Source organism: Agelaius phoeniceus, chromosome Z (genome assembly GCF_051311805.1).
Source record: "Agelaius phoeniceus isolate bAgePho1 chromosome Z, bAgePho1.hap1, whole genome shotgun sequence".
Lineage (NCBI taxonomy): Eukaryota > Metazoa > Chordata > Aves > Passeriformes > Icteridae > Agelaius > Agelaius phoeniceus.
The window spans coordinates 577929-605212 of NC_135303.1; the positions used below are offsets into that span (position 1 = coordinate 577929).

General features: G+C 43.0%; 1 protein-coding gene across 3 annotated transcripts; it reads left to right on the forward strand.

Moving 5' to 3' along the window:
* The first annotated feature begins 467 nt into the window (after positions 1–467).
* Positions 468–27194, forward strand: ZFYVE16 (zinc finger FYVE-type containing 16). Of its 3 annotated transcripts, none has more exons than XM_077171126.1 (18): positions 468–600; positions 7528–7636; positions 7824–9958; positions 13093–13189; positions 14046–14222; positions 14973–15121; positions 17133–17517; positions 18124–18246; positions 18344–18499; positions 19102–19326; positions 20618–20706; positions 22526–22630; positions 23044–23194; positions 23381–23461; positions 23978–24140; positions 24500–24605; positions 25012–25176; positions 25439–27194. In XM_077171126.1, exons 2-18 carry the CDS (start codon positions 7567–7569, stop codon positions 25598–25600), a joined length of 4539 nt encoding a protein of 1512 aa, XP_077027241.1. In that variant the 5' UTR covers positions 468–600; positions 7528–7566; the 3' UTR covers positions 25601–27194. The 3 variants fall into 3 exon arrangements, with proteins under 3 accessions (XP_077027241.1, XP_054507602.2, XP_077027242.1); XM_054651627.2 differs by having other exon boundaries at positions 471–655; XM_077171127.1 differs by having other exon boundaries at positions 473–605.
* The last annotated feature ends 90 nt before the right edge of the window (positions 27195–27284 follow it).

Below are 27284 nucleotides of genomic sequence, written 5' to 3' on the forward strand. Positions count from 1 at the left end.
TGACATCACTTGTTAGGGGTGTGATGTCACCAGAACAGGCACAGACAGGGGTCTGTATAGGCAGGGCTGATGGAGCAGCAGTGAGGTCACCGTGAGGGTATGATGTCACTGGAACGGGCACAGACAGGGCCTGAGGGTGGCTGATGTCGTGGTGACATCAGTGACGTCACCGGGGTCTGAGGGTGTGACATCACAAGACCCGGACGGGAGGGGCGCCCCCTGCCGACGGGGTACGGAACAAGGCAGGGGAGGCTCCGCCCCCATAGGCCCCGCCCCCATAGGCCCCGCCCCAGGTCCCTCCCGTCGGCGACTCCGCCCTCCTGCGCTGTCAATCAGAAGCGCACCCCGCCCATTTCGGTATGCCACGCCCTCTGGCGCTGTCCGTCAGCCCTGTGGCCCTGCCCCGGGCTGCGCCCCACGCCGGCCGCGGCAGGAAGCGCACGCGCAGGGTGGGGATGGGCGCGGCGGCGGTGACGTCAGGCGCGGGTGTGGCCGCGCAGGCGCGCTGCGCGCAGCGGAGAGGCGAGGCCGCCGCCCGGAGCCGCCGGCGGGGCCGGGGCCGGGGCGGGCCCTGAGGGGAGACGGCCCCGAACCGGCCGGGTGAGGTCGGGGCGACGCGGCTGTGGGAGTCTGACCTCTGACTGAGGTTCCCTGGGTGGGTTATTTGCCCCCGGAGGTTTGTGGGTGTTAGTGATGTTATTGCTTACTGCTGTTCTTATATACGGTATATCGAGTATAGCATATATACAAAGAGTGCTGTGTAGAGTATATGGAGAATATATACGGTATATGAAGTAAAATAGACGAGATTATTTTATAGGTTGTATAGGATACATATGTGGTACATAGAGTAGAATGGACAATCATACACCGTACACTCAGAGAGTGTAAATAATTTTGAGTCTGTGTGTCAATACGAGCAGAGAATGGTCCCTTGACACCTTCTGGGGAGCACGGCCGAGGCCACAGCCGGCTGGCAGAGCCCGTGCTGTCGGTGCTCTGTGGCCGGCGAGGTGTGATGCGAACCTCGGCTGGTTAATAATGCAAACCAGAGGAGCAGGGTGGTGAGCGAGCCGTGGTTTCCGCCGAGCACCGAGGGCTCTGCCGGGCCTGGTCCTGTTCTCCAGAGCCATTTTCTGTCCCGGCTGGCAGATGCAGGTGGGTTGGGTCTGCCCGGCCCGTTCCTCCCGGCGGGGCTGGCTGCTGGTACTGCTGGTACTGCTGGTACTGGGAATCAGAACCGGTCTGTTCTGCCTCCAGTGTGCTGTGCCCACGTCTGGGCTTCACAGCAGAATAAAGAAGAATCTACTGGAGGGCCCAGGGCAGGCCCCAGAGAGGATTTGGGCTGTGCAGCATCCGTGTGCTGGGCAGAGCCTGCGGGAGCTGGGCTGGGCAGGCTGGAGAAGGGAACGCTGCCAGGGATGCCATCAATGCATCCCAACATCTGCAGGGGCTGCCAGAGCACGGGCCGGGCTCTGCTCGGTGCTGCCAGTGCCAGGATGAGCAGCAGTGGCCATCAAATAAAGGGCAGCGAGGTGCAGGGCAGCAGGAGGGAGAACTTGTGTCCATGGAGGGACAGCAGAGCCCTGGAACAGCTGCCCAGGGAGGGCCTGGAGTGTCCCTGGCTGGAGACATCCCAGCCCCAGCTGCACCTTCCTGTGCCCCTGCCCAGGGCACCCTGCCTGGGCAGGGCTGGGCTGGGGAGCTCCAGAGGAACCTTCCAGACCTTTAATTCAGGGATTCTGGGTGGTGCTAGTAATGCTGTTTCAGTTCAGGGTTTTTTGTGTGGATGAATGAACAAAAATCCTCACAAGCTGAAGGTGATGCAGGATGGAGCTGTCAGGGTGGCAATGTCCATGCTGCTCCTGGAGTTCTGTCCTTCTGAAGAGTCCATGTTTACCTAAGAGGATGGCATTCTTCAAACAAGACAATTTGTTGTGGTGTGTCCTGTAAGCCTGTCCTTATACGTCTGAAAACTTCTGCAGCTTTTTGTTCACCCCATGATTCAGCTCCTAAACTTGCTGTGGCAGCAGCCACCTCAGCTTTTGGTTTGGACAATAGGTTGTTCTGCTCAGCAAGACTAATTTTTGTTCTATTTAAATTTTTCATGCAGTGTTTGTTCGGTTCTGCTGAACTTCTCCATCAGGTTGATTGCTGATCTGTGGGCAGCTGTTCCCTTAAACTTTTTGTCTTTAGGGCTTCAGGCCTATGTGTGGGTTTATGGTGTTAGGGAGGGGTAAAAAATTAATTTCCCTGGAAATTAATTCCTTCAGTACCCTTGATGCCTTTTCCTTGGTCTTAGAGTTAAGAGTTAGACACGGGTAAGGGATAAAGGTTTTTATTTTATATTTAATAAGGATTTTTATGGGGTAAAAATTTGTCACGGTGGAATGTACCAAAATGCATACATATGAGGAGATAGTGTGTACAATTTTACAAATTTTAAATTAGTATATTTAACAGAGATGTTTCAATGATAGGTTTAAATAAATAATGTGATTTTTTTTTATTTTAAAGTATTTTTTCTTAGATAGGCCTAAGTTTACAGGATGTGTTTTAGAGGGGGTGTTTGTTTCTCAAGATAGTGTAAGGTTTTCTGGCTTCTAACTGTGAGGCTTTTAGGAGTTGGGTCTTTTGGCTTAGCAGAATACCAAGATTGTATTAAGATATTAGGCCTAAAGAATTACAGGTATGTATGTTAAAGGTACAGAGAATATATAAAAGGAATATTAAGAAAAAGATAAAAATCATCATGGCATCATCACCCTGAGAGAGGGAGAAGGGGCACACTGTACTCCATGAGCATTTCACTGTGAATTTAGTGCTGAGTGCTCGTGTTTATATTGGAGGTATTGTTCCTTCTGTGCTAGCTGCTGGGGTGCTAAGGTGGAAAAACCATTTCAGTGCTCCCACAATCCTTAGTTCAGCATCCTGCTCAGGCCAAATGTGATAATTAAACACGGTGATGGAGCTGAAGCAACGTAAGGAGCGAGCAGAAAGACTGCAGTTGTGGTGATCAGAATTGAGGTGGTGGTCATCCTGTGGTCATCTCTCTGGAGGGGAGAGATGTCCCCTGTGCCCCTGCTTGTGTTCCTTTGCCTCTAAACCCCAGCTTGGGCTGTTCTGGTATGTTTGCTGTAAAATCCTCTGCAGTGGGGATTGGCTGTAACAAACTGCACGTCTGGTGGTGCCCATATGTGTGAAAATTACAGAGTGGTTTCAGAGGTGCTTAGATATCAAAAGGTACCTTGTCTTCAGACATTGAATTGGCTAGTTGGTAATAATTAACCTATCCATTCTGTTTTGCAAGTTATCACCCACCACTGAGAACTGCTCACTGCCTCCATTTACAGAGTGTGTCTGGGGAAAAAGCCCTGACAAGCCATCCTGTAAGCTGGCCGCCCGGTGTTCCCAGCAGCCTTGTGTTATCTTCTCCTTTAAATAAGAGCGTGTTGAGAAATCCCCAGTGGAATGCTGGCTTTGAACTCTGGAACATGTGCCTGTTACGTCTGAAGGGATAAGTAATTCATGAAGGATTTAAAGGAAGTGTTGGAGGCTGTGAAGGGTTTTTAGACGCCCTGTCACACCTGCAGTCATCGAGATCCCAGGGTTTGCATTCCACAGTTAATAGTTAACAGTTTTAGTGGGGTGGAACTATTGCCTCTGGTTCTTAGGTCTGTGTGGTGCTGTGTCAGACCATTTGCTGGGGATCCAAGACGAGCCTGCTTAGAGGCTTATCTGGAGAAGTGACACGTCCAGTTTGCACTTTTTGGTAGTACCTTTTGTGCTTAGATGATTATTTTCCCTTTTGAGACAGACTGCTATTTTATCTTCAAGTCTCCCCCTACATAAATGTTTGATCTATCTTTATCTGAAACCATATAGTCTTTAACAGGCAGTGATTTCAATATTGCTTAAAAGTTTTTTTAAAAAATCTGTAAAATGGAGCTGGTGAGAGCCTAAAGTTGTACGTCTCCTTGCACTATTATTGCCTCAGGTAAAGTCATAAGTATAACATTTATTTTAAAAAAAAACCTAATCTGTGAACCAGTTTAGAGAGTGCCTAGTGACTGTATTCAGAGCTCTCAAAAACAAAATCAGAAAACAACAGTTGTGCCTGCCTAAAAAACATATGGTGGTGGTGCTCCTGGTTTCTGATAGTTAGAATGTAGTGTAATTCTTTTGTTACATATATAAGTCTTAAAAGAATATGCTCAGAACAAATGCAGTTTGCTGCAGCATGTGGTTCCTCCAGACCCTTCACTCAGGGAAGCAAGCAGCCATTTAATAAAAATGTGTCACCAGAGCTTTTTCATGGCTTCTAATCCAAAAATGTAAACACTGGGACAGGCTGCAGGCAAATCCAGGCAGCAGAAAATAAAACTTTTAAGGCTTTTAGAATTCTTTGGTGATGCAGACACATGGAGTTGGGACAGAGAGGTGCACAAGGCACAAGGAGGTACTGCTGGTCTGCCCTGTTTTGGGGGTTTTGGTTTTGTTGTGGGTTTCAGGGTTTTTTTGCTTGTAGGTCTATTGTAGGAAGATGAAGACATATGAAAAGTTTGTGGAAAGAGTAATGAAATTAGTAATAATGCATATGCTGGTTTTTCAAGGTTAGGTTAGTTATTCAAAATACTTTACCAACTCAAATAACCATTTTATTTTTAAAATAGATTTAACTAAACAAAGCAACATTGCTGGGTTAGACTGAGGTATGATAGTTTTGTGAGCTCTCTGTAGAAGTGGGTTAATCTATATTAAATAAATGTAAATGTTGGTGTGTGGTTTTAGTTCTGCAGTTCTTTTCATTGAGTTCTTCCTTTTTCTGGAGACTTTAGTGGGCCAATGCTGTACAGCATCAATGCACCTTTCTAATTAGCATTATAATCTAAAAATAGATAGTGTTGTCATCTAATAATGCCCTTATGATTAAATCAGAATTTGTTTGTGTGTCTTTCAAGAGTGCAACACAGTGAATATTCCTTAGGCCTTTTGAAGTAAAAGACAAAGGTAGATGAAATAATTGCTTGCCCTCTCGTCTTTATTTTTTTTCCAGTGGGGAAGATTTTTGTTATTTGTAAGCTCCTGTTGGTATTGATATCTGTGATAAGTGATGAGGTTGTGTAATAAATACCTACAGAGGACACAAACCGGCATTACGCATCCTCTGATACCCGGTTTTCTTGTAACCCTTCAATATTTCTTGTTTTTGTGGTCTATCTGAGTATTGACTGCCCACAGATACGTGCTTTAGGGACGGAATCTGCACTTTGATGTCTCTCACTGAATCACCAAAAGGATGTTAATCGTGTAAGGCTCTTAATTGAAATAACTTCCAGTCCATGTTGTTGCATCCCCCTTGCCGAGAGGTCGTGATTGTTACAGGAAGGAGCTGTGCTCAGATGGGTGAGGAGAAGGGGCACCGAGTCCTGTGCTTGCTGCTCTTCCAGCGCTCCAGGCAACAGTCAGAGGCTTGTATTAGAGTGCAGCCTGAAGGCTTTGGCTGTGACTGATTAATGGCCACAGATACCCAAACAGTGATGCATTCGGGTCGTTCGTTTTTTGTGACATTTTTGTGATCGCTTCTTCCAAAATTTTAGAAGTTTAATATAAACTAATGTTAAGTTTAAAGGTCTAATATAAGCTAAAATATAAAAATATTAATACAAATTAGAGCAATAAGAATTTCGACAGTCAGAGTTAGGACAATAAAGGACAATAAAAAAAACAAAGAATTCTGAACATTTGGATGCTTTCCTCTTGAAAGCACGGCTTGCTAACAAAGGATTAACCCTTAAAAGCCAGAGCCTGTTGCATATTCATATATCTCATGCATGATTCAAAAATTCTTTTCAAGCAGAGGGTGTTTCCTGTTTATTGCCAGCTTTCCTCCCTCATCTTGTAAATCAGTCATCTCGGTCCCCACCAAGTCTGGTCCTTCCCAAAAAGGAGGCAGTAATTCTTCTCTTGGGGGTTTTGGTGTGGTGTTATCTCTGTGCAAAGAATTTCTTGAGCTAGTTAGAAAAAGTATCTTACATTGCATTGTTTCTATTTTAATATTATGTTATAGCCTAAAAACTATATTTAACACACTACTGAAAAGCGTTAATACAGCATAGCTTTCTAACATTGCACATATTACATTCATTTTAATATTTGCAAAAAGACAATCATATAATAGGCATTTTTCACATTTTTGGCTTACTTATGGGCACAAAGTACTGTGTTACTGTGTATTTGTTTCACCTTCCTTAACGCTTTGGCAAGCCCCTGTTTGAACCGCACGTTGCCCTGAAGTGTTCTTGTTCCACGCATTCTAGTGTGGCAAATAATTGCGTCACACGTGGTGAGCAGTTACACATTGACACGGGTTAAAGCTCCTGCTCTGAACCATTCAGCGAGGGGAAGCCTTAAAGCTGGGGGGAGGTAAGGCATGGACTCCAGATCTGTATCTGCAGGGCGGCGTGCGTGGCGTGAGAGGACTGAAGTGTTTGTTTGTCCTGGGCTCTAAGCTTTCGGGAGGATGGCTGGGCATTGCTAGGCAGTCAGAGCTCCAGTGGCATTGGGGTGGGCTGTGAGGTCACCCAGTGCAGAGGCTGAATGCACTGATGAAAGCAGAAGGAAAGCTGGACAGCTCTCCACAGGTGTGGCTTACAGACATCAGACTAAACGGATCTCAGTCCCTTCAGTTCGCTCACAGGAGCTGTAGATACTGATTTTTGGTTGGTAGTTCCACTGTATGGGTGTTCAGCCACTGAAGAAGATGTGCAGTTGGAAGTCAATTCTGAATGACCAAAAAGGCATAAAATGGAGTGGCTGGAAAGGTTCATTAAACAAATAAACCAGGGTGTTTTGCAGCGGGGGGTGTGATTGATAAATAAATAGCTTTCTGATGACCTGGTAAGTCTGTAATAAGAGTTTCATGTTCTTGGGGTCTCAGAAGCATAGTTAGTGTGTTTTGAGTAGAACAGAAATTATGAGCTCAATTACCATGTTGGATTTTTAATTATATATAATTATATAAATAATTATTATTTATATAAATATATAAATAATTATTATTATTATTTGCACAGTTCAGTTGTGTTGAAAGGTAATAATTGCCTATTTTGTTTTTTGCCTGTGAGCTGTGTGGCATAAAATGTTTATGGGGTCAGACTAGAAGATCCTAATATTCCTTCTGGTTTTAAACATGCTGACATTGTAATGCCATAGTAGATTTCAGATGCTTTGGTTTTTGTTTGTTTGTTTGTTTTGGTTTGTTTTTTTTTTTAATAAGGATCCTCAGTTCTGCAGTTTGAAGTGAATTTGGGGATGTACTGTTTGTAATGCTGAGTACACTGAGCATATCCAGAATACTTAGAGGCTGCAGCCCTGTTTGTGCTAAGGTTTTGTTTACATGGAGAGGAAACAAAGTATTAATAAAAATAAAAAACCACCTCATATGAGCTGCTGTCTAATATGAACACTTGGGCTTTGTAAACAAAAATTGCCTTGAATTAAATGCTGTGTTTTTCTCTGTTTAAGGTTTAAGAAGGCTAAAGCTTCGCTAGAACTGAGACTAGAATGGACAGTTACTTTAAAGCTGCAGTCTGTGACTTGGACAAACTGCTTGATGAATTTGAGCAGAATACAGGTTGGTTTCTGCATTGCCTTTTTAGTGGAAGTACATGGTCAAATGACTGTTACCATGGAGTTTGAAAGTAGCATCTGCTAAGTAAAAGCTTGTATTGATGAATAGATGGGGTTGAGAGGAAGGAGTACACTGTGGAAAGAGAGCAGTCTTATAAACTTTGCTTTTGATCTCTTCTTGCTTAAAATAGATGAATATGAGTGCTTCAGTGCACCTCAAAATCCATACGACTCAAAGCTGTCTTCAGTCCTGGATTGCTTAGAGCATGCACAGCCCACAGCAGAGCTGCCAGAGGATCCTGCTGGATGTCCTGCCCCAGAGGAGAGCTCTCCCTGCGTCCCTGCAGGCACAAGGGATGTGCTCAGCTTCTCACCACCCAAAGAGAGGGGTGTGGCTGGACCTGACCTCCTGTCCACTGTGGACAGCAGTTCCCTAAATGAAGCTGAGGCTCTGAGCCTGGGAAGGTGTAGTAGCGTGCTTGTGTGTGATCTTGTCAGTGACACAGCAGATTTAATCCCCTCAGTGGCTGCTCCAGAAGGGGCTCAGGATGAGTTCCAGGGCAGCCAGGGGCCCGCTGGCTGTGGCGTGTCTTGTGTCCCCACTCCTGTTTGTGTGACTTCACCTGGCTGCAGCAGGGCTGCCAGCACACAGCAGAGGGATGGGGACTCAGTGTTACAAGGTTCAGGGCATCTTACAACAGAACAAATTAATAATTCAGCTTTAAAACCTGAAAGTTACGCTGCAGGAACAGTCCTGAGTCTATGTGATGATCAACACAGGACAGAACCTGTAAAGTGCAATGAAGTACTCAACCACCCCGGACAAACTGCTGCCCTGGATCCTGAATGTGTCACTGTAACATCACAGAGTTGGAATGCACACGGTCCCAAAGATGAAAAACTGCCTTTTGAAACACAAGATGACAGTGCGTGCTCTGCAGCAAGCAAAGAAGCGTGTGGAGGAAATGCCATAGGAAAAGTAGGCCCAAACAATGGGAGTAATGCTGATTCCATGCCTTCAGATCTGCCAAAGAGGCACCCCCTGCACAACAGCAATGCAACAGAACCTGGAAATTGTGTCTTACCAGGCTCCTCGTGTCAGATAGGAGCTGAAGTAGAATTGGAAAAGAAAGCCACAGAAGAGAATATAGATAGTGAAGAACTTAATAGCAGTGAGATACCAAGCAGTGTTTCCAGTTCGTGTATGTCAGCTGAGGATGTCCAGACATCTCAGTCTTGTCTTTCCCTTCCTGTGTCCATGTGTGGTTCCTTAGTTGTATCAGAAGAAAAGGTTAATCCTCTACCTCAAAATGCAGTGGCAGAGGTTATTAGTGATACTGTAACTGTTCATGCTGGAGAGTCTAAAACTCATCTCCCTGGCAGGGAATCCTGTGAAAGTACAACCTGGCATGAGCAAGAAGATGTAGCTGAAATCAGTGAAAGTATTGCAGAAGAAAGTGGAGGTGGAGAGAAATACAGTACTGAGAATGTAATTGATGATAGTGATTCTCAGCAAATCAAAGCTTTTGCTTCTGCTTTTCTAGACCTTGGAGCTGAGCCATATGATGTTGGTGTAGACACTTTTTATGATGAGAGTGTGAGCTCTGTTCTGGCTGACTTTACTGTTGAGGAGAATGTTATTAAAGGTGATATTCTGATAAGCGACGCTGAGCTTGATGATTTCTTGTATGGACAAAGTCTGCAGTCCAGTATGTTGAAGTCTTCAGACAACGATGGTAACTTGGTGGAAGCTGATGCAGATGGAGGGAGTTTAACAGATCTGAACAACCTGGATTTCACAGAGGTCAGTGAAGAGCTTATGCAAGCAAAATTGGAGGAGATAACAAGCATTAATAGTAACCTTAAAGCATCTATTCCTGACAATGAAGTGGAAGCTGCAGCAGAGGTCACCATGTCTCAAAGTCAAGGCATGACTGAGAGTGGCAGTGGAGCTCTGGCTTCTGATGTTTGTATTAAAGGTGCAAGACCAAAGCAATTGCTTGACCTTTCCCAAGGAGCTGCTGGTCAGAAACAACTGAATAGAACAAATGTACTTGAAAGAGAAAACCAGGAATGTGGTTCTGTTAGCCCAGAGGCTCCCCTCTCAGACACCAGTGTAAATGTTGGTAATACCGAGCCTGGGGAAAGCAGCTCTGGGGCTGGAGGAAATCAAACATCTGAAAGTGCTGAGCCACGTAAAGCACCTGCAGCTCTGTCCTGGAAGCAGCCCCTGTGGGTCCCGGACTCAGAGGCACCCAACTGCATGAACTGCCAGGCCAAGTTCACCTTCACAAAGAGGCGACACCACTGCCGAGCCTGTGGGAAGGTGAGTCACTGGGGAGGGGTCCTGTGCTGCCACAGGAAAAGGACATTCTCATTTAGCCATAACCAAGATAGAGAAGGGAGAGAATATTGACAGAAGTGTTCTAGGCCCAAAGTACTTTATTTAACATAGGCCAGGTTGTATTTTCCCTCCACAGGAACCTAAAGACTATTGGAAAAGACTGATGTTAATTAAGAAACATGTGACCTTTTTTGTGAAAATTGTGACTAAAGAGAAGTACAAAGTAAGTTCTTACCTGCCATTACTGGATAGCTTGGTCTGTTTTGCATAGAGTAGGGGAGATGAGATGATGGACTAATTAATCATAATCGTATTGAATCAGCCTGTTACTGAGCTTTTAACTTAAGTATTTTTGTTCTAAAAAATTGAGGTGGTGATGATGAGAATCCAGTGGATTTACTTTACTATAACTGTGGGGCACTGCCCATGAACCTGAAGGGATTGCATTCTTTCAGGAGCTGTAGCAGCAGTACCAATGCAAAAGGATTTATGGTCTAAATCTGTCTTCCAGTGTGTTTAGATGTATCACTTTCTAAGGAACTCATCTCAGGGGAAAAGTATGTGATTCACCAACAAAGTGAGTAATTGCAGAACTTTTTTTAAGCCTGAGGTCTTCTACAGAGAGTAAGCGATGCCAAAAATTGATACTCAGTTCAGATTCCCTTGTGATCTACTGTGGTTTGTACTAGTGCATAAATGGAAATGCTAGGAGTACTAGTGACCTCACTGTTCTGTGTTGCTCTGTAAGCTCTAAGGATGAGGAGACAGAGCAAAGACTGGTGTCTGCACTAAATTTCTGCATCCCCAGTGTTAAGCACCACCTGCAAAGGCACGGCAGTTTTTCTTTCCACCTCTCTTCTAGCACTGTGTATTCAGAGCACGATGCTCATTTACTCAGCCACTGTGAACTAAAATGTGGGTGTGAATTGAGGTGTCCAGGAAATGAAGAATTCCTTGTGCTGACCTGGCAGCCATGGAACTTACTGCCAGAACATCCTGATGAGATTTTGTGCTGGTTTAAAGCACAGTCCTTCAGAGTGCGTTCCATTTTGGTCATAAGTCTGACTAACTCCAGGTTCCTGTTACACATTTGCTGTGAAGTTCTCACACCTTGTCTAGAGGTGGGGATGGGAGACCCTTCACTGCACAGTGCTGTTGACAGCTGTGGGTGTGTCAGCTGAGGGGCTCATGGCAGAACAGCAGTGCAATTAGGGAGCATCACAATGCCTGTTCATTAGGAGAGGGAGTGAAGGCAGCATGGGTTGTCTAAACCTTACAAATGTGGGAGTGCTGTGCAATTACAGCTTTTGTGAATGGGCAGTTTAACTTTCTGCCTCATAAGACTTTCTGTCTTTTTAATAGCAACTTTTTTTTGTCTTAAAAAATCCCAAATCGGACACTCCTTGTGAAGCTGTTGTTTGTTGTGCTTTCAGCCATTTGGGAACGAAGTGAAAACTGTTTGGAATTCAGAGTTGTCCTCTGTGGACTGTTCTAGAAGACAGTTGTATGGATTCCCATACCTCTTTTTTTATCCCTGAAAATAGCAACACTTGTGGACTCTGGCATCTGTGGCAGAGGGAAGTGTGAAGTTAGTGGTCCCTGTTTTTTCTCTGCCCTCTGCAGCCCTCACAAGGCCAAACAGCTTTGCAGTTCCATTGTCCAGGTGTTTGTCTCTTGCTGTGGGTACTTTTTTTCTTCCTTGTTCAAGCAGGACCCACTTGCTTGCCCAACAGCCTGCTACTCACCTCCTTTCTCCTGTCCCTTAGTTTGCCCTCACCTTTCAGGTGCATTAGGATTAATCCTCCTGCAGTCCCCTGCAAGTGCCAGTGTCACCAAGGGTATGATGAGAACACTCCTTGCTAGGGATTGTGCTGCTCAGCATTTGAAGCCCTGAAGTGGATTATAACTGATTAGCAATTAATCCTCATCCATTGCATTCTTAACACATGTATTGAGCATGCGTGTTTCCCGTTGAGGTAGATTACCTGTGGCACTAATCCAGAAGCAGCTGGAATAGTTTCTTCTTTTAGCTTGTATTACACTGATCAATCACTGCTTTTGCAGTGAGTTTTCCTGCTTGGAGGAGTTAATTGTAACTTTCTGTTTTCCTATGCCACTCCTGTTTGGGATTTGCCTCCCCCCTTCCTCCCCCGCCTTGATCCACTTTGTTTTTCTGGACTGGGAGCAATTAGGAGTAAAGAACACCTTTAGGGGGTTTCAGATGACCTTTTGTAAAAGGTCCAGAGTCTGCACATAGCTAAAAATGGTGTGACTCGTTAAAAACTTGCAGATCATCTTTGAAAGAACATAAGGGGAAAGTGACAAAACCTCCAGATATTTATAGCAACTCTTGCAAAACACCAGCTATTCTAAAGACATAATTCTTTGAATGGGATTGTGTAGATCCCATTGTAGATTGTCCAGGCTAATGAGGCACACTTTTCCCCCTGTTTCTGCTTTAAAATAGGGAGGATATATACCTGCTGGAACAGAAGAGCATATTCTGTTCTTCCAAAGCAGTGTTTTTTGCAAATGCTTGTCTGAAGGGAGCTTGTCCCATGCAGGCAGCACTGCTTGTTCTTGCTGAGGGAGCAGGAGAGGCACTCAGCAGCCCCAGCACATGAGCCAGCCTGCCCCAGCAGGGCTGTGCCAGGCTGGAGAGGCAGCCCTGAGTGCCTGGCAGGCAGGTAACAGCTTCCTGAGAGCCCTGCTGAGCACACAGGGCTGCAGAGATGGTCCTGAAGCACCAGAGCAAGAACCAGCTCTGCGCCTCACTCCTTGGCCCTGGCACTGCTGGCTGATATAAAATACTTATGGCAGGATCACATGTAGGATTGTGAAGAATTTGGGATGGGTGGTGTGACCTGAAATCCTTTTCTTCACTCCAGAGAAGAATTTTATTATAATTTCAATTGGGTCCTCCATGTTGCTGCTTTCTGCTTGGTATTTCAAGGGTTTTGTTTTTGTCGTTCTTTTTTTCCTGAGGATTTCTTTGTCAGGGGTTAAGATACAGGCTTGAATACAAGGCTGCAGATGGTTTAGAATGAAGGAAGTGTATTTTGCTATTTGCTGTGCAATATGTCTATGATATTTAATGCAATCCTTTTCTGATTCAGGTTTTTTGTGGTAGCTGTTGCAAACGAAAATGCAAACTGCAATACATGGAGAAGGAAGCAAGAGTCTGCACTGGCTGTTATGATGATATTAATAAAGGTAAAGAGGTTTTTTTGAGTAATTGCAGTAATCATTGAACTGTCTCTTTAACCCTTATTCTTTTTGGGGAGCTTGATTACTTCAATTGGTGTAGGTTTTTCTATTTCTGAGATGGAGGGATAAAGATAAGATTGTTTCTTAGTTGGATTCCAGTTCTTATTCTGAACTTTGAGGATCTAGTTGGTTGTTTTTTATTAAAAAACAAAAAAAATTAGCTTTTAACTCCATAGGACTAAATAGAAAGTTACAGAAGAATACAATTTGAGTCATCTGTGACAGGAATCTAGCAGAAGCTATCCTCCCTCCACAGTAGCCCTGTGTATGTTTAAAGGCCACATCCCTCCTTGTTCTCACACGTTTGCCCAACTTTAAGTTGCTTCCTGTCCTGGTGTTTTTAAAGTCACTTGCCAGGACTGCAGTAAAAATGACTCATCAGATAACCTTTTCTTAACTGGAAAGCTAACCATGGATGCTTATGAAAACATCAGGAGAAACAAGTGAGGTCCTGTTGATGAGTATGTGAATAACAAGTTGAAAACTATGTCGGATTTTTAATAGGCGCCTCAGTGGATCTCAGATGTGACACGTTTGCCCCAAGGGCCAGGGGTCACAGTGGTGTAGCCACTGCAAGGAGAACAAGGGGAGGTCTCTTTATCTCCTGAGACATGAGGCAATTATGCAGGCAGAAAATGAGTCTAAATTTTCTTCCATACAACAGTTTGACTGTTTATTTTTCATAGCTAGATCACAAACTTTACATTGCCTCTGCAAAAAAACCCCCACCCACCTACAGTACTGCTCTGCAAATGAAATTTAATAAATTGTGCGATCTTAAAAACTAACCACATTATTTTAGCACAGGCATTTGAAAGGATGATGAGTCCAACTGGTCCTGTCCCCAATTCCAGTGTCTCCTCTGAGCATTCTTCTGCTGCTGTGCCTGTAGAGGGGGCCCAGATACCCGGGGGTGCCAGCTCTCCTTCACCATCTGCACTGTTGCCTACCTCAGCACTTAAACAACCTGGTCCTGAAGGTACAGATCCTCTGTGTAACACACATCTGACACTTTGAGTCTCTTTTATAGTTGGGGTTTTTTTGTGTGAAACAGGAACACTCTGAATGGAAACACTTTCACTTCCCAGTCTTGGTGTCAGGCCCCAGCTGGCCCTAAATCTCCATTTATGAAAAGTGGATGTTACTTTTTTCATTGCCTTCTCTGTTTACATTGTAAATCTTTTTGTGTAGCTGTTCATTCTATAATTTTTACATCTCTTAGGAGATCTCCAGCTTGTGTTGGACTGCCAGTCTTAAAGTGAAAACAAAAAGTACCTGGGAGAAGGTACAAGTGAAGAGCAAAGCTTATTCTCTGTGTAAATACAAATGATTAGTGGCTAACTAGTGTCTTTGTTCAACTTTTTTTAAACATTTGACCTTCTTCAAACAAAACACATTGTTAAAATGATAAATCGACTTTTTTTAGAGTGTATTCCATCTTTAATTGTGATATGCATTTCATTCTTATGTCACTGCGGAGGGGTGATTGAGGAAGTAGCCTTCTGTAATACGAATTGATAGATTTAACTATAGCAGGGCAGCTTCCTCTGCAGGTGAGAGGTTACATTGCCTGACTGGAGACTGGCTGATGTCACCATGTGTTTTGTTGCAGTGAACAGACATTCTCTGTCCATGTGGTGGGGAGAAGGGGCTTCATTTCTGTCCCTCTCAGCTGTTGGAGCGGCTGTAACTCGCGATAACACAGAGTTGTTGTTCTCACCTGTCACAGGGCTGTGCCCCAGAGAGCAGAAGAGGGTTTGGTTTGCAGATGGTATTCTGCCAAACGGGGAGGTGGCAGACACAGCAAAGCTGTCCTCAGGAGCAAAGAGGTCACAGGAATCCAGCCCAGAGAACGCAGACCTGCCCGAGACGCCCGCGGTAGGAGTTGGGATGGTTCAGCTGCATGAATTACCTGCTGGGAGAGCTTTGCTGGCCTGGGAATGGGGTTCTTACACACCATAGCTTCTGAGTCACAGCCTTTGGAACCTGAGACAGTCCTTTGGGCAGCAGCTCTGAAGTCCTGGGATTGAAAAACATGGTGGTAATTTTCAATTTGAGTAAAACTGAGCAGAGTTTTCAAAGGAAAACTTTGTTTGGTTTGAGGTGTTTGTGAACTTCAGAACTGGTGTGGCTGAAAATTTGTCAAAGCAATTTTTTCAGTACACAGTGTTTGATGAACCACTTTTGTGAAGGTGACCTCAGCCACAGTTCTTAAGGCTGTCATTAGCAACATGCTTATAGTACAAGTTTGTGGTTGTTTGTTTTTATTTCCAGTGGTGTGCTATATTATATTTTATATGTACTATATAATCCATCAGTTTATATTTATATGTACATTATATAATCCATCAGTTTATATATATATAAATATAAATATATTTATATATCAGTATATATATATATTATATAATCCATCAGTTTCCCTGCTGAATCAGACTAAACAACTTGCTTAGTGCCCTATAATTATTAGGGCATTGTAGGTTGCAACATTATAGGGTGCAACAAAATCTGTGTATTGCTTTTCGTGTGAACTAATACTGAACCAAGAGGGGGATTGGTTTTCTAATAATGAGTCACATGCATACTAGTGAATGAACTGCAATTTAAACAAAATGTCCACAGAAGACGTGTAATGTTTGCTGTGGAAAGACTTAGCAATGTTCCTCAGGTGAAGCCTTTTTAAGATAAAACATAGCAAAGCACTGAAGCACTGCCTCAATTAGTAACTTAAATTCCATGATTTTCACAGCAGTCAAGAATTTTTAAAATATATTGATAAAGCTAAAAAAACCAGATCATTATTATTTGTATATAGAGAATCTGAGCACTTAACAGGTGTATAGCATTTAAACCAGCTTATACGCATGAAGAACTGTAGTAATCAAATTAAAAAAGAGTCAAACCAAAGATACAGCCTGTCTCTCATTTTGGAGAAAGGAGAAGGATATTTGCACTTGCAGAACATGGGCAATGTCTAAAATTAAAAGCAGCATGGATAAAGTGAGTGGAAGACAATTAGTTGATGGTTCTCCTGTGCAGCCTCAGGAGCTCAGACAAAACCAGCACAGTGCAGCTCTGAAGAAAAGGCAGCACAAAATCCTGAAAGTGCTGCTGCAGGTGTGTGAAGGGCAGAAATGCCAAGTATGAAACACCCACAAGCAGATTCAGGGAAGAAGTCTGTTATTAGCCAATTTAGCCTTGGTTTTGTCTGTGTTTTTGTGGAGTCTTCCCTTTGGAGTTGGTGGCTTTTTTTTTTATTTTGTGGCAGCATATTTGTTAAATGGAGGATTTGCTGGAAGCTGATGGGACACCAGGAGAACTGCTACAGGGCAAGCTTAAAGTTGCCAGGGCTTTTCTTGTATGGACAAAGTCTTCCCTCTGGTATCGGATGCAAGGCTAAAGAAAGATCATGTACATCTCTGATTTTTTTGAGGGGTCTTGGGGGATTAGTTTTTTCCATTTTATTTTTTTATGGCAGCTGACATCCCAGTGTGCCTGTGTATGGCTGTCATACCTGTCTTGCTGGGGAAACCGTGTGGGTTGGACTCCAAGCTAGAAATTAATCAGGCTGAGCAAAGCTATATTCAGCTATTAGTAGAATAGTAGAAATAGTGTAGAAATGTTTGCAGTACACAGCTGCTGAGCCAGTTTGTGTTACCAAACAAATATATTAACTCTGCATCATCTTCACTCATATAACTCCTAAACAAAAAAAAAAGAGAGGAGGATCCAGGAGAGATTGGATGGCTTTCTTCTTATTAGGAGGAAATGTATTCCTAACTTTTGTGATAGATTCTTTCTCTTTTTGCTTCTAGAGTGCTAGTAATGAAAGTTTAGCTGGTTATGAGACAATGTAGATTTTTTTTTTGTTATTTCTTCTTCTTCACAGGCTGCAAACCCAGAGGAAGATGACCTGGTAACTGATGTAAATCAAAAACTGAAGGAAGAAATAGATAAGATGACAAGAATGGAGGGATTACATCCTTCTGTTCCTTCAGATGGTGCACAGCAGGCCACGCCAGGCCAGAGTGAGGTGGCACCTGGTGACAGATCTGTCACTCTGGGCACTGAGGAGTGTTCCCCTGCAGCAGCAGCAGCAGCAGAGAAGAGCAGTCCCAGTTCAGAGGGTCGGAGCACACGGGCTGTGCCTGTCTCTGCTTCAAGCTACAGAGCACTGTGTGGGGTAGAGAGCTGGGTGCAACGAGACATCAGCCTTCTTCCTGATGGTGATCAGCTGCCTCCACTTCTGCTGGCACTGGGGGAAAAAGGGAAAGGTGAAAGCTGCTCACTTCTTGAGAAAATTGTTGCTGTTTACTCACAGAATCCTAGGATTGCTTGGGTTTGGAAGGGACATTAAAGCTCATCCAGTGCCACCCCCTATCACCCACACCTTCTACTATCCCAGATTTGTAAATACAGACTCATCCATAAATACAGACTCAAAAACTTGTATTTTAATATAATTCTCATGTGATTTATTTGTTGCATGCTGGATTGTTGGGTAATGACTGTGCACTTTTAACAAGATCAGTATGTTATGAGAACAATGGGTCACCACTTAATTGCATGATAGTGGTGGCTGTGCTCATCAGAGGTACCTGGCAGAATCAGGGTATGAATGAGGAGTCAGCACACTTTCAGTCAGGGATTTCCAAAGGAAGGGCAGCCTTGGTTTACACCTTTCTTTCAAGCTGCTGCTTCAGTTCTCTATGTTCCTTGAATCTTAGAGTAAGCTGTTCCCTGGTTGATCTGTAGCTCTTCAAATCTTGGGAATTACCACAGGGGTAGGAGGATGGGATGACTCTGTCATACAGTGAACCGATTCTTGGTTTGGGTCATTGGCTGGTATTTTGAACTAAATCATGTGTCACTTTATTTAGATCTTGTGGTGGAGGAACATCCATTTCACCAAAAGGTCACCTTGCTGCTTGGGGAAGGACGTCCTAATCCATTGACTTTTATTCTAAATGCAAACTTGCTTGTCAATGTGAAGCTAATAACGTGTAAGTATTGCACATTTTCTTTTCCATTAAATCAAGCCTTTTCTCTTTTTTTTCTGTCTGTAAAACAGCGTTACTGTGGTATCTTATCTTTTTAAAGATTCCTCAGAAAAGTGCTGGTGCTTCTCAACAAATGGACTGCATGGTTTGGGTCAGGCAGAAATTGTCATTCTGTTGCAGCGTTTGCCAGATGAAGATGTTTTCCCTAGTGAATTATTCAAATTATTTCTTGACATCTATAAAGATGCAATGAAAGGTGTGTCATTTTAATGTCTTAACTTTTTCTTGTGTAGAATATTCTTGCTGATCTTTAAAACGTAAAGTTGATAGGTAATTTTTCTTGAATTATTTGTCTAATGATTCTGTTGAAAGAGCTTGCAGTGTTAGACTAGAGTTCTAAATAACAGAAACAAAGGAATTTATGCTTGTTTTATATACTTCTGTCAACATCCTGTTTGCAGGTTTTTTTGTTGTTTGGTTATAGTTGTTTTTTTGTTGTTTTAGTTATATTGTGGTGGAGATTCTAGGTATGAGCCTTGAGTCTGTAGTTTTTAGGACACCTGCACTTCATTTGTAGAAGTACAGTGCTCATAAATGTAAATATTTTAGGTCTGTTGATCAAAACTCATCCACTGATGTGTTTAGGACTTTAGGCACTTGTTTGGAGGAGCTTAGTTTGGTAGTCAGGTTCATTTGGTGATGAAGTACAGGGCTCATACTCTGTGGGTTTAGATAGCTGACAGGCTGCAGGAAGATGTGAGGGCAAGGGTGGGCTGGCAGGTCTGTCAGAGCTCACTGCTCAGTGCAGTTCTCTGAGTGACCCAGCTCTGTAAACACTCTCCATTCCTCTTTCTACAGGAAGGTTCATAAAAAACATGGAAAGCATTACTTTTACAGAAAGCTTTCTCAGCAACAAAGAGCACGGCGGATTCCTGTTTGTTTCACCAGCTTTTCAGGAACTTGATGATCAGATTCTACCAGATAACCCTTTTCTTTGTGGCATTCTTATCCATAAGCTGGAAATACCCTGGGCAAAAGTGTTTCCAGTACGTTTGATGCTGAGATTGGGAGCAGAATATGGGGGTAAGTTTTAACAGTGCCAGTAGCTGCATAAACTGTAAAGTTCCCTTTTGAAAATACTAGTAGTTTTTAGACAAGCAAGCTATTTTAAAATAATCTTTGCAGTATTTTATATTATACTTGTATAAGCCCAACATGTGGAGCCACCTGGGAGTGTTCATTGTCCTGATAGACTTCTTTGATTTTTTTTTTCTCTTAGCAGATGAGAAAGCTAAGAAACAAAAACTGTCAGTAAATTATAAAGATGTTTTTGGTTGTAGGAGAAGGGTTTGAAGGGATGATCACAAGTCCAGTTTGCAATTCTGATAAAATGGTTATTTTAATTAAATTAGTTTATTGGCAAAATATTACTGCTTCATTAACCAAATAAAGGTATTGATTACTTAAAAGGATAACTTATTAATACATTGGAAACATCTAGGCATGTAAAAAGGCTGTAGCCCACAATTGTAGAAGCTGCAAGTCCATAAATGTGAGAAATGGATTTGTAAGGGATTCTCCAAACCTGACTGAAAGCTCTCACAGCCTTGTTTGCACATCTGCATGCAAACTCTGAGACAAGGTGTGCTGCCTTAGGAAGGCCATGGAATAGAGATGACATTGGTGAGAGAGAGATTGAACTAGAAACAAGTTTCAAAGCATGGCCTTGCAAAAAGACCTGATATTTTGGAGATTTAGAACTGTGAAAGATGCATTGTAGCAAAACCACATGGGGTAAAATAATAGGTGGTTGGTATTAGAAGTATTAGCAGCACTGTGTGGCTACAGCTAATAGACTGAGAAACATTTATGAGGTGTTGTAACCAGGAAATAAGTGGGTTTCTGATAGAATGGCGTTGAGTTTTACATCTCTTATGTCTCACCCTTCAATGAGACTGATATGGAATAAAATCTTTTAAAATGCCTCTCAGTTGCCCCATCTCTGTAAAGGTGGGAATTGTCCAACACATAAACATGAACCTGTCACCTGTTCATGGACTTCTGGAGCCCACAGTGGACCTCTACCAGCCAGATCCTGTCTGTGTGGTAACAGAGGTGGCAGCTGCTTTGTTGTTGTTCTTTTTCTTACCAATCCACTTGCTGTGCTTGGCTTTTTTAACCACTTTTGTCAGATATAACTGTGGGGGGAGAGAACCACACAGTGGCTGAGAATTAGAGAAGGGCTCTGCTTCCTTTGGCTGGTCAGATCTTGAGATTTAGAGACAGCTTACAGCTGAAAAAAAGCCTATAGAACTACTTGGAATAGCAAGCTGTAGAGTTTGTTGTTAGGTAAATGTGCCCTTTTTCTTCCTAGCCTATCCAGCTCCCATGGTAAGTGTCAGGCACCGGGAGCCGCTCTTTGGAGACATGGGACGCACACTGGACATTATGAACCTGCCAGTTGTGAGTAGATGCTTCATTACCTGCCCTTCCTGTTGTCATCAAAATATCCTCCAAACAAATGCTGAATCTTGAGAGCAGAGCAAATGTTTTTGTCATACTTAAAACTCATGAGAGAGTTAAGAAAGCAGTTTGTTTCACCTTGTACTGTTATGCATTAGTTCTGGTAGCAAAAAAAGGCTTTTAATGAGTGAGGGAGATCTTGGCATTTGCATTGATGCTGGTAGTCATCATTCAGGTGCATTTCTTTCTTCTGAGCATCATTGTGGTGCAGGGATTCTGGTCTTAAATCTGACAGTTTTACATGTGAAGAAACACTTGACAGGCAGATGCTGGGGACTAACTGCAGTATTAGTTGCTTTGTCAGACTAACTTAACCTTGCCACAGTTTTTCAGCTTGACTGTCTTTTGTGAAGGGCATTTTGGCAAAATTGTAGGTCTGGAATTCATGCCATTTCCTGTGGAAGCTTTCCCTCTGTTACCCAAATGATTTTATTTCAGATTGCAGTAAGCCTGTGTTCCTGGCCAGTAACCTTCCTCTTCTGATACTTACACAGAACTTCCAGCCCTTCCATCCCAGCATTCAGGGCAGGGCCATGGAAAGCAGAACAGGTCTCATTTGGGCAATCACTGCATCCTCTCCTGGGTCTGGAGACCATCATAGCTGAGATGAAACTGCAGTCTCTGCCCCTTTTTCCTTTCTACCAGCACAGGTGTGCAGATTGCAGCTGGAGGAGGTGCCCCATCAAAGAACAGCACATTTCCTCCTCCTGGAGGAGCCTCCCACTGAAATCCACGAGCCACCACCAGCCTCACTGGTGCTGTGCAAGTGGCACTGTGTGGCTGCCCCCTGAGGCTTTGGGCAGCCTTCCTGCAGTGCTGCTGCTGGATGGGGTTTCTGTGGAGCTCCTTTCCAGGGGGATCAGAGTTACTGGGTTCCCCTTGGCGGCTGTGTCAGCCTGAGGCAGGCAGGGGCAGTGGGTGCTCCTTGCAGGAGTTTCAGTCACTGCATGGCTGCAGAATGTTCTCTGGGTGGTGCCTTGGCACCTGTGATGCAAATGCTCCGTGAGAGATCATGCAGAGCCTGTCCCCACACGAGTGGCTGAGGCAAAGGGCACCTGTGATTTACATCCCTACTGCAGGATGCTGTCCCATGGAAACCTTAGTGCCCTGAGATGTTTTGTAAATACCCTTCTTGCTGCAGCTGTGCTGATGGAGGAAGGCACTGATTGCCTGGCTCAGCTGGTGAAAAGAGCCTCTTTATACTTTTTTTCCTAGCTGAAGTAGTAAAAGCAAATGAGACCATTTCATACCTAATGTTGTTGTTCTGGAAATAAACAGAATTTTGCAGAAGTGGCTGAGGTTATAGGAGATTACTTCTGCCACAGAAAGGGATAAGAAACGTTGCACTATTCAATCTGTAAATCAAATTAGAGATGTAGGGGACAGGCTGTGAGCTTGCAAACTTAACTCATCTTCCACACTTCACTTTTCTATCAGAGAAGGGAGTTTTGAAGTTTTTCTTTCCTTAAATCACTGGGATTCTAATGTGAATGAAGTAGCCATAGAGTAAATAACCCATTGGTTAATAGAGCTAAATTTGTCAGTGCTCTGAATTTATTAATACATTCACTGAGATGCCTGTCACATACACCTGGTGGGCAAAAAGGGATCCCTAAGTCTTCAGCCACTCTAAATACTACTGTTTTTTGGAAGTCCTACAGATGCATTTAGAGTACCTTCATCTAAGTGATGAAGGTAAGGAAAAGGTAATAAAGCAATACTTAATTGTCTGCTAACATAAATATTTTGTCTGTTATAGGACTTTAGAAATTACCAATATAGTTTGCATACCATAGACAACCTGTTTGTCCATATGGAAATGGGTAGAAGCTGTATTAAAATACCTCTGAGGAAGCACCACGAGGTGAGTACCCCCATCTTAGCTTTCTAATCCAAACTGCTTTGGTCTTCCATTTTTTGAATAACAGCAGTCACACCTCTACCATCAGCTCTTTGAAAAAACTTTCTCTCAGAGCTTTGTACTGACCTAAATGTGTAATGGGAAGGGCATGCAATTACCTGAGCACACAGTTCCTTCTGTGATACACTGGAAGGTGGATAATGAGGAGTAGAGGTTTAGGATAGCTGTTAAATACTGAAAGATCTGCAGTCTCTTCAAAATCCTTCAGCATGTTATTTTTAAACATTCCCTCTTGCAGATTTCCTGATTATGATGTTTTGCTTTAGTAATTAAAAAAAAAAAACAAAAAACAAGCAACAACCAAAAAACCCTCTTGGTGAGATTTTTCAGTGTAATGACAAACTTTGTGTTGACAGGTGATGAGGGTGATCAGTTCCTCTAACGAACATGTAATTAGCATTGGAGCCAGTTTCAGCACCGAGGCAGACTCTCACCTGGTGTGCGTGCAGAACAAGCAGGGCCTCTGTCACACACAGGCCATCAGTGCCACGGGACAGCCCAGGAAAGGTAAGAGGTCTGGGGGAGGAAAAGCACATTTCTAGAGCAGAAATGGAAGTTCAGTGTTAGGCTGCACAGAAAATGCATCTCTGGTGTCACATTAAATTGTGTTTTTGGAGGAGTGCAAGTTTAATGTCAGTTAGGACTGACTGGAGTGACACGAAATGGTGCTGACTTCCTTCCTACTTTGTCTAGTTACAGGTGCAAGTTTTGTGGTGTTTAATGGAGCCTTAAAAACATCTTCAGGATTTTTAGCTAAATCCAGTATAGTTGAAGGTAAGAATTTTGTTCTGTTCTCGTCTTAAGAGACTTAAAAAAAAAAATAGCAGCAGTCTTGTGCAAGGTCTTTATGCCTCAGTAAGTTAAACTGTTCAGGTTTTTAAATTTTGTATGAAACCTATTGCAAAGAAATGCTGCATAAAAATACATGATAGTTCACCTACTTGTTTTAATACATTCGAATTTAAACTCTGTTTAATCACTGCAGGTCTTTCCTTTATGGAACTATTTTCATTGACATATTGCTGAAATATATATATTGGCATATATATGCAAAAAAATTCAGAAATTAACTTAAAAGTTATCTTTTAGTTTGAGTTCTGTTGACAAAATAGGTTTTCTTCCTCTTTCATGTAACATTCAGTGCTGTAGGTGGGGCATGCAGTACTTTTGTGCATTTATTAATTAGCTGTAGGAGATGGTTGGTCTCAGTAGAAGTGAAGCCCAGATTCTATAAGAACCTGAGCTGCTTTTCCTGTGGATAATGTGGAATTTTAACTGGTTTTCTTCTAGATGGGCTAATGGTACAAATAACACGAGAAGCTATGGAAGGCCTTCGTCAGGCATTAAGAGACAAGAAGGACTTCAGGATAACCTGTGGACAAGTGGACACAGAGGACATGAAGGAATATGTGGATATTTGCTGGGTAGAAAATGAAGAGAAAACAAACAAAGGGTAAATGTACTGCCAAAGCCAGACATCTGAGAGAGTTCTTGCTCCCAATGTTCAAATATCTCCCTTTAGTTTCTTAAAATTAATCTGAAGTATTCTTGTGACAGAAAGTGCTTGATACCAAGGATGGTTTATAGTGTCTTAAACCTGCAAGATTAGGTTTCTATTAATGCTGTTAGTTCCCTGTTTAGGATATTTCCTTTTGTACCATCTGTATTTTCATAGTGCAAGTCCTGTTTCATACTTTGTTGTTAAGGTGTTTAAATAGCCTTAAAGGATAGGTAAATATTATTGCTTAGAAGTTACTGTATCTAAACTATAAGTGTTGTTTAAATTGCTAATAACACTCTTGTTTTCCATAGAATTTTGAGCCCCGTTGATGGAGAATCAATGGAAGGAACTCAGAGGGAAAAAGCACCACAATACAGAGACTTCGAAAGAGAGGGAAAAGTTATGAAGTGCACTGAAGTTAGTGAATTACATAGCTCTTGAGCCTTTTTTCTTACTTATGGAATATTTAAGTGGTAATGTGATGGTACTAAGTGAAGCTGTTAAAATGAGCTGATTTTGTGTGTAGCCATGCTGCCAGGCAGAACGTTCTCTGCAGCTGCTTGCTGAGTTTACACACTTGTAATTTTTTGTCCTCTGAAAAAGACTCAAGTCTGTTGGCAGTGACAGCTCTGTAAATGCCTAATGCAGGCATTCCCATGGTTCCTGAAGTGTTTTGGTTGTGTGGATGAATGACTCGGGTGCTTTCCCAGCAGACAAGCACCAAAGCTTGCCCTGTTTGGTGTTATGTGATCCTGAAATACTCTTTTTCCTAACTTTGGGCTGTACCAGGCTGCTGACTGCCCCTCCCTTTCTCTGATCTCAGGTTTACTATTTTGCAAAGGATCATGAACTCTCCAGTGCTATTCCCCACCGGTTTGCAAGAGAGATTGCCATTGCCTGCAGCACTGCTCTTTGCCCTCACCTTAAAACCTTGAAAAATAACGGGATGAATAAGATAGGACTCAGAGTTTCCATCGACTCAGACATGGTAAGCTTTCAACTTTAATTGCACACACTCCATTTCCACTGAAGTACCTTCCCTTGTAAATACCTTGGATCTCTCCATGAAGGTTTAGAGTTTTGCCCTACCCAAGATCCAGGCTGAGGATGACATTTGGGGAAGATGCTGTCTTAGTCATTAATTTCTCACTTCATGGTAGATGGAATACTCTTTTACTGTGATACAGCATGTTTTGCATATAATGTTAATACAGGAAGTGTTAATTAATATCAGTATGTTTCCCTCCCAGGTTGAATACTTAGCAGGATCTGGAGGACACCTTCTCCCACAGAACTACCTGAACGACTTGGACAATGCTCTGATTCCTGTGATTCACAGTGGAATGTCAGATCCTACAGCTCTGCCACTGAAAATGGAATTAGTGTTTTTCATTGTAGAACACCTCTCTTGATGAGGCTGATTACATGCTTATACTGATTTGCTAGATCTGAACACCAAAGTTGTAATGCTACAAACACTAAAAATGTTAAAGTTTCTAAACCTTTTATGTTTTAATAGCTTTTCAAACTGTTTATTTTTAAACCCCTCAGATGCTATCTGCTTCCTCTGCCACAAAAGAGTCAGTTTGTGTCATGGAGTTCTGAAAGCTGACACTTAATACAGGTGCAGAAGAGTGCAGGTTTTGTTACTGTCACACAGCTGCAGCACTTGGTAGGTGTAGTGTGACTCCAAGTCATAGGATCTTGCCTCTCACCCTCACACCAGTGTGCAGCTAAAGCTGCTGGGGCTCCGTGTGATCTCTGCAAGAGCTGAGCACTGGAGCAGGGGTGGCCCAAAGCTGTTTCCTTTCCATGGGAAAGGGGTTCAGAGCCCAGAGGTGCTGAAGCTGCCTGGAGCCCCCCGTGTGCCAGGGCAGCTCTGGCAGCACAGGGGAACGCTGTGGCTGTGTGGATAAACACCTCTCTGAGGTCCTTAACCTGGGGATGTGATGCTGGTGCTTCATATGCTCTCAATTAATGTTTTATAGAGTAACTGGTTTCTTTCTTGTATTTATAAGGATTTATCTAACTTAAATGGAAGCTATTTTTATAAAAAGTGCTTTTCTCTTTACTCTGTTCAGAATTCCATACACAATTTGACCTTTCAAGGATTAGGAAAAAACAGATTACTCCTGATGTAATCTACATGTAGCAATAAGTCAGACAACGATTCTGCAGTATTTTTTCTGCTCCTGTCTACTGCTTTTGCCACATTTTAGTAGCCACCTTTGCTTTCAGGGAGAACAGATGTATTAAGTCTGAATTTTCACAAACAGGTTGATTCTAGTGGAAGGTGTCCCTGCCCGTGGCAGGTGGGGTTGGGACTCTTTAAGGTCCCTTCCAACCCAAACCGTTCTGGGATTTTTAGTATACCTGAGGTTCTTGCATAGGATGTATTTTTTATACCGGGTCATGTAGATCTATTTATGTATTTGTGATGCATGTGGTTTGTACTGAGGTTCATCAAACTGCCATTGGGGTTTGGTAGCAGCCACACAACTGCTTGTCGAGAACAGAACCAAAACTAAATAGATAAAAGATCTATATTGTTTTCAGTAAAAATGCTGGTACAATTTTGTAATGAGAGTATTAAAACTTGGATGCCTTCTTGATGCTAATAGGGGATATTTTATGTTTTTGTATCAAAAACAATTTGTAATTTAACCTAATCTGCTCTGCTGTTACCTGTGCTTTAACACTCCAGAGTCCTAGAAGGGTTCAGGCCTCGAGATCTTACCCTGGATGGAGCTGAGCTGCATTTCAGCTGCCTTCTCCTGAGAAGCTGCTGTTAGGGAGAAGGGCTGAACCCACACAGAGTACAAACAAAATTGTCCTTGTTGAAAACAAGCTGCATCCAGGCCCTCGAGGGAGCCCCAGCAAGAGGCTCAGCAGTGTTTTGGGTCTGTGACAGGGCAGGGAACCTGAAGGAACAGCTGCCTCTTGGCACTTAACCTCTACTAACTCCTTTTCAGTAATGATCAATAAAGTTAAATACAGTGCTTGCAACCTTCTGCCTCTTACTCGTAATGAAAGAAAGATTTGGACTGTGCGTGTCCTGTCTCTGCAGCTTTCTGGGACTCCTGATGTTGCCCCAAA